We start from the raw sequence: 7,258 nt of genomic DNA on the forward strand, positions 1-7,258 counted from the left end.
TCGACCTGCCGCCCGCAGCTCGACGCGGGGACGGGGAGCTCGAAAGGGCAGGAATAGCCGAAAGAGCGGCCCGGCCTTCCCATGGGGCGCGGGCGGGCAGGGCCCGGCCCTTTCCGGGATGCTCCCGGCCCGGTGCCCGCGAGTGGGGACGGGGAGCTGCAGCGCCTCGGGGTGAGCCATTCCATTTTCCCCTCGTAAGAACTCGAATAATTTATTTTCCACCTCCTTTGTCGGCCTCGGGGAAAAAAAAAAAAAAGAAGTTAAAAAAAAAAAAGTCCTTCGAGACTCCATTCCTTAAAAAAAAAAAAAAAGCATCGCTCCTGCCTGCACAGTTCATTCGCCTCCTTCTCGAGTCCCTCGGAAAGCAAGATTAAAGGGGAAAGTCGCAGCTGTATATTTATGTTTTCATTGCTAGAAGGGAATTGATTTCCTTGCATTTATTTTTGTAGTTGCAATACACAAGGGCGGATTTGCGTCACCAAAGCAACTTGCTGGTCGAGATAAAGTTGCACAAATATTGAAAAGGGAAGTGCTCGCGCTCATTATGAAGTTTTTCTCCGGAAGAAATAAGGATTTCTGCTGTATCCTAAAATACTAAAGCCGCTTCTATTTTGGGACAAATCTCGCAGGCACATCCGCTCATTTAGTCCGAGTTGGAACCTCTCAAAAAACAGGAGATGACCTGGACTGCAGCGAGCCCCGGGTTTCCTGCAGCCTTCTCCCTCCTTGCGCGGAGAGGAGGGGCTGCCGCTTCCCTCGGCCAGCGCTCCCCCGGCCAGCGCGGCCGCGCAGCCCTGCTCCTCCCCGGCCGCCGGGGAAGAAGATTCGCGGCCAGATAGGCCTGCGGAGGCCTTTGGGGAGAGGGGACAGCCCTGTCCCCCGGGAGAGAAGGGGGGTGGGCAAGCAGGTGCTCCTGGTTTCGCCCGCGAAGGATGCGCGGCGGCGCAGCGCTGCCGAGCCGGGCGCGGAGCGGGCGGGCCCGGGGAAGGCACCTGCCCCCGCGATTCGGGCTCCCCAGCTCCTTCGCCCTCCCGAGGCCCAGCCCGGGGGTCAAGTGCTTCAGTGCGACGCGTTTAGTGTTTCCTTTCGGGTTATTTTAGTCCCCGCGAGATGACAGCGCGGAAGGAGCGCTCCTCTGCGGGCTGGCCCGCGGCACAGGCGGGCTCCCGGGCACCGGCAGCGCCGAGGGCAGCGGAGCCGCCGCCGTGCCCCCGGGTCCGGGCTGCCCGGGGCCCCCGCAAACGGGCGCTTCCCTCCGGTGCTGCTCATCGCCGGGCGCTGCGCGGCAGCGAGGCGAGCGGAGCTTGGAAATAAGCTCCTAAAAATAAAGAAAAATACTGTGGTGGTTTTGTTTGGGTTGTTTTTTTGTCTTCCCCTGACTGCCTGGCGAGCAGTCCCGGGGTGGTACAACAACGATATCGGTAGCAATGGCAATTACGGTCATAATTTTACGAAGCGGTTTGCAGCTGGGATGCAGCGGGCAGAGCAGGACTTCGTTGCCCTGCCCTGAGGCGGGCTGATGGCGCGGCTCTGCCCGACAGTGGAAACGCGAGTGAAACCGGAGTCGTTTGATCCGATTTGAAAGGAACGGGCTGGCGCTCGGGTCATCTGCGCGGGGGGGATCAGGGAGGCGGGGGAAAATGGAAGGCAAAGGGGCTTTCCGCTGTGGAAGCAGGAAAAGTTCAAGCCTAATGAAGCCTTTCTTTCGCCGGCTTCGGTTTTCGGACACATCTTGGCAAGCCAGCCCGTCTTTATTTTTCGGTTTCGTCTCGTTAATAAAAAACAAACCAAAGCAATGCGGTGCCTGGCTTTTCCAGGGGAACCAGCCTCACCTTTCCCCGTGCGCAGGGTTATGCCTAAGAAACGCATTCACTCTCGCTCGCAGGTGGTTTCAATATTCTCATAGAAACTACATCTTAATACCTGGCGACAGAAAAATAGTTTGCCTTTCTGGCGGTTCCCCGAAAACCTTCAGAATTTGGGAAGCTATTTGAAAAAAAAAAAAATAATAATTTTTGAAACAAAACCAAAGCAAACCTGCAGTCGTCCGACCCGGGAGACTGATCAAAACGGCAGCGACTGGTTTACGTGTGTGAAAACTAAAATTAATGGTTTTTTTCAGAGTCACGTCGGGGCAAATGTGGGTATTAGAGGGGAGAAAAAAGCGCAAAGGATGCTTTGATAAATTGATTCCTAAATTATTGCAGCAAATACAGCTTATGATTGTATTCTTTTTTTTAAAAAAAGGTAATTCTCTTGTAAAAGGTTTGCAAAATTACAAACCAGTCTTTAAGGTGAAATTGGTGTGGAAGCAGACGCAGCCACCGGCTGGAGAATACGGCAAAAAAATCTATAAAATTACATTGTCGATAAGATACGATTAATTAATTAGTCGTTGCTAATGCAGGATTCAACGTGTCCTGGGCCCAGAATAACTCGGAGCTCACATAAATATATATGTTGCGTGCAGGAGCATAGACTCATTTTCTTCCAGACTATCCCAGACTCATTTATCCAGGAAGGTAACACATTTCCTTGGGAATCATTTCCAAGAGGACGGACCTGACTCCGATCGCGAAGAATTTTCCTGCGCGTTTCTTTCAAACGTTTGGAAATCGCGGCAGCAAGCGCAGCGCCCTTGAGCTGATTGGGGGGGGGGGGGAGAGGAGAGAGAGGGGGGTGTGTGTGGTTTCAAAGTCGAGGGCAGAATTTTAAGGAGGTGGGGAGTGGGAGTGGGTGGGTGGGTGTGGGTACCTTGCCGGACAAACCGAGCCAGGCTGGGTCGCGGGTACGGGCCACCGCGCCGCCAGCGCGCAACTGCGCGCTGGCGGCGCGGTGGCCCGTACCCGCGACCCGGCCCTGCGTGGGCGTGTCGGCGGGCGGTGCTGCCCAGCCCCGCGGATTGCGGATTGGGCGTGGGGAGGGAGAGAGGGCTGCTCCGGAGTCGGGAGTGTCGCTGCCAGAGAAAGTTTTGGGGAGGGGTGGATTTTTTTTTATCCCCCAGTGCGAGGAAAGGGGGTTTGGTTTGGGTTTGTTTTGTTTGCGCCGCTCTGCTCCGCTCCTCGCCCGCTCGCTCTCTCCGTCTCGCCGTGGGTTTTGGGGACTTCTTCTTTTTTCTTTTTTCTTTTTTTTTTTTGGTGGTTGTTTTTTTCCCCCTTGCCCCTCCGGCAAGTGCTCCGCTAGCCGTCTTTCGCCCCGGCCATCCCTCCCCATGCGCCCGGGGCAGCGGGCAGCTCCGCGGCGCGTACCCGGGAGCTGAGCTGCGGAGCGGCGCGTCCCCTCCCCGGGCAGGATGTACACGGCCGGGCTGGCTCCTTTCTACGCCTCCAACTTCAGCTTGTGGTCAGCGGCGTATTGCTCGGCATCGGGGCCGGCAGCCGGCGGCTGTTTCCCGCTGGACGCCGCGGCGGCGAAGAAGCCGTCCTTCTGCATCGCCGACATCCTCCACGCCGGCGGCGAGGCGGCGGGAGGACCCGCCGACAGCCTGCCCGGAGGTCCCGGCACCGGGATGCCGGCGGCTTTGGGAGCCGTCCACCACGGCGGTCCCTTCCATGCCACCGCCTCGCCGCTCCGGCCCACGCCCGTCGTGGCCCCCGACTCCCCCGCCGCCGCCTTCCCGCCGCGCCTCTCGCCGCTCTCCGCCGCCTACCACTCCCACCACCACCGCCCCCCGCAGCACCGATCCCCCGCGGCGGCGGCGGCGGCGGGCGGCGGAGGCGCCCCGGCCCCCGCCCGGCTGCCGGGCGGCCACACGCACGGCTCGGCGCCGGCGCCCGCCAGCAAGGACCTGAAATTCGGCATCGACCGCATTTTATCGGCGGAGTTTGACCCCAAAGTCAAGGAAGGCAACACGCTGAGAGGTAGAGAAATTGGCTTGTCCGCTTTCCATGCTAGCGCGCTTGGTGGTCTTTTATTTATTCGGTTATAATTTTAGCGAATATACCCGCGATTTGAAAACTTTTCGATCTAGCCGAGAAAAGAGTTATTTAAAAAGCGTTGTAAATCCGAGTTTCTAATAGCGCTCACTAAAATAGCCCCCCGCCCCCCCCCCCCCCCCCCCCCGCGCACGGCAGCAGTCCGCGGCACAGGACTTGCGCCGCTGGGAAAAATAGCGATAGCGTAAAAATAGCGAACGGAACGGCCTCCGCTTCCCGAAGCGGGCCCAGGATTTTCCCTCAGACGGCACAGCCCGCTGTAAAGGCTTTCGCTGCAATCCATCTCCCCTCGCGGCGTGTAAACATCCTGGTTAGGGGAGTAAATATACCGGAGGATGTCTGACCGCCGGGGCACGGCCGCTTCTCCCGAGGAGAGCCCTCGGGGCGAGGAGGCGGCTGCCCGGTCCCCCCTGCCCCGCCGCGCTCTCAGCCCCTCCGGCCGGGGACTCGCTCAGCCCGGCCCCGGCCCTGCCGCTCGGAGCGTGCCGGGGTGTCGGTTTCGACCGCGGTATAACAGAGCTCTCCTTGTTCCTGTGCTCACAGATCTGACCTCCTTATTAACTACCAGCCGCCAAACTGGGGTTCATCTCCCCAACTTGCAGCCTTCCGCCGGCCAGTTCTTCGCGTCTCTAGACCCCATTAACGAGGCCTCTGCTATTCTGGGTCCCTTAAACACAAACCCAAGGAGCTCAGTTCAGCACCAGTTTCAAGACACTTTTCCAGGTACATCTCGTCCCTCGTCGACCCTCTCCCGTGGCGCAGGGCCCTCCGTCCCGGAGCAGCCCCCCCCCCGGCCCAGGCGCCCTCCTCCCGGAGGGAGTCGCCAGGCGCTTTTGAAAGGCCAGGGCGTACGTTTTCTAGCGAGGCTCAGATTTTGGGCGAAAGCCGGGCTGCGTGGGGGGAGGAAGAGCTGGCTAGGACGCGACCCGGAGGACCATCCCGTCTAGTACAAAATAATACCTGGGCCGAGAGAGAAGGGGCGGGGAGGGGGGGAGAGGAAAAAATTCGGGTGTAAAACCGCGCCATCCTTGCCCAAGGAAGCAAACGCTGACAGGATTTGTACCCAGCCGGCAGGGAGGGCCACGCTGGCCCGGGCCTTCCCTGCTCAACGCAGTCCAGCCATTATTTTGATCGATTTAAGGCTTCCTTTCAGGCATCGCTATTAATAACGCTGTCTCCCTCTCTCTCCCTCGTTATTCTTCCCCCCTCCCCGCCAGGTCCGTACGCAGTTTTAACCAAGGACACGCTGCCCCAGACGTACAAGAGAAAACGCTCCTGGTCCAGGGCTGTTTTTTCCAACCTGCAGAGGAAAGGTTTAGAAAAACGGTTCGAAATCCAGAAATATGTCACCAAACCGGACAGAAAGCAACTGGCGGCGATGCTGGGGCTGACAGATGCTCAAGTAAGAACGGCTTCGGTTTTATTTCATATGTTACTTCCAGTTTAGAGCGATACCGGAGGGTGTGTGGGGGGGGGAAGACGGTTGCAAAGCGTTTTCCCTTCCTTAATCTTTGGCGGGGTTGGCTGAGGAGCGGGACCTCGCCCCGAGCATCTCCTGCGCGCAGGTTCCGCGGCGTTTCGCGGCCAGGTGCGGGGCTTTTCGCGTTTGTTTTGGCCACCGCGGAGCAGGCCAAGCGGGGCCAGGGCACATCATCAGTGTGCCCTTCATTGAGGTGTTACTCGCTTGCTCGCAACTGCTGTAGAAGGCAGTTTAGGTCAAAGGAAGTAGAAGCGAACACACTATTTTTAATGTCTTTTTTTTTTTTTCTAAATCTCTCCCCGCGTTGTGAAATCCTTAGTTCTGGGGAAGTGAAAACTCTTCTTCAAACGGAATCATTAAACGCCACTCTGTAATGATTCCACTTCGAGGGCCCGCAGCGCACAGAATTGTATAACGCTGTGGTTTCCTGGAAGAAGAAGTAGAAGGAGAGAGGGGGGAAAAAACAAAACAAAACGGGGGGGGGGCGTTTGGTATTTAAACACGCGAACTAGAAGGAGTAAAAAAAATAGAGCCCCCTTAGTCTCGTAAGGGTGTGGGCAGAGGGAGGTGAGGATGGCGCCTCCTTTTCTCCCCACGCTGCCCGCGCCCCGTGGAAGGCGTTGGGGCCGGGCGCTGCGCGGTGGGGGCCGTGCCGCCCGTCTGAGGGCGGCCCGGCCGCAGGTGAAGGTGTGGTTCCAGAACCGGCGGATGAAGTGGCGGCACTCCAAGGAGGCGCAGGCCCAGAAGGACAAGGAGCCGCCGCCGGAGCCGGAGCCGGAGCCGGCGGCCCAGAGAGCCGGCGCACCGCCCGCCGCCGGGGAGCCCGAACGCAGCCCCAGCCGCTCCGAGGGCGACAGCGACAGCAGCGACGCCGACTCCCTCGACATGGCCCCCAGCGACACGGAACGGACTGAGGGCGCCGAGCGGAGCCTGCCCGTCGCCGGGCTCGGCAAGTCCTCCGGCAGCACCGGCCTCCCCTCCTCGCCGCCGCCGCCCGCCGCAGCCAGCCCCGAGCCGCGGAGCGGCCTATAGACGGGGCGGCCCCGCGGCACCCGCGCCCGGGACCTGCGCGCTAATTTATCTCCCTTCCTCCGGCCCGGGAGCGCCGCAAGGACGGCACGGCACCGGCCCGCTCCCGCCCGCGGCCAGCGCCCGGCCCGGCCCGGGGCGAGGGACCGAGGACGCGGGCGGAGCAGGGAGCCCCAGCCCCGGGACGGCTGTGCGTGAGGTGGCCGCCTCTTCCTCCGCGCTGCTCGCAGGAGAGCGGGATTTCTCTATTTTTTTTCTTCCTTTTTTAATTTTATTTTATTCTCCGTCTCCCGCCCCTTGTCCTCTCCAGGAAAATCCGAGCGAGGGACTCCGAGAACGTGCTCCGAAATCCCTCTCTTCCCCCTTCCCCTCTCAAACAATTTACAATGTGAAGTATTTTGCCAACGTCCTCATTGGTTGCAACGTGTTGCTTCGAATAATCCGGCCAAGAAATACTGCACTGACAAAATATATAAATATATATATATCTCCTGTAAATAAAATGTTTGCTATGGTTTGTAACCACGTCAGTCTGTTGACCAGGGGAGAGGGCTGGTGAGGCTGCCCCAGCTTCCTTCGCCCCACTCAAAGGCAGCCACTGTCTCTCCTCGCCTTGAAAGCTTCCCGAGGCCGAGGCAGCCTTCTCTCTCTTTTTTTCCCCCCCCCCTCCTTTCCCCCTTCATTTTCTAATGGAGGCGATGACAAGGACCGGATTTGATTACGCAAAATTGTTCCCCCGGTGAGAAAATTGCCAATTATATTTGTAGTCCCGCATGTGCGTACATACGTATATGTATCTTGCGAGGTGGCTTTT

General features: G+C 58.8%; 1 protein-coding gene across 2 annotated transcripts; it reads left to right on the forward strand.

Moving 5' to 3' along the window:
- The first annotated feature begins 2,924 nt into the window (after positions 1-2,924).
- On the forward strand, positions 2,925-6,966 carry HLX (H2.0 like homeobox). Of its 2 annotated transcripts, XM_054822362.1 has the most exons (4): positions 2,925-3,860; positions 4,479-4,658; positions 5,153-5,337; positions 6,097-6,966. In XM_054822362.1, exons 1-4 carry the CDS (start codon positions 3,293-3,295, stop codon positions 6,445-6,447), a joined length of 1,284 nt encoding a protein of 427 aa, XP_054678337.1. In that variant the 5' UTR covers positions 2,925-3,292; the 3' UTR covers positions 6,448-6,966. The 2 variants fall into 2 exon arrangements, with proteins under 2 accessions (XP_054678337.1, XP_054678338.1); XM_054822363.1 differs by lacking the exon at positions 4,479-4,658 and having other exon boundaries at positions 2,927-3,860.
- Positions 6,967-7,258: the final 292 nt, after the last annotated feature.

This window comes from Grus americana, chromosome 3, assembly GCF_028858705.1.
Source record: "Grus americana isolate bGruAme1 chromosome 3, bGruAme1.mat, whole genome shotgun sequence".
Taxonomy (NCBI): Eukaryota; Metazoa; Chordata; class Aves; order Gruiformes; family Gruidae; genus Grus; species Grus americana.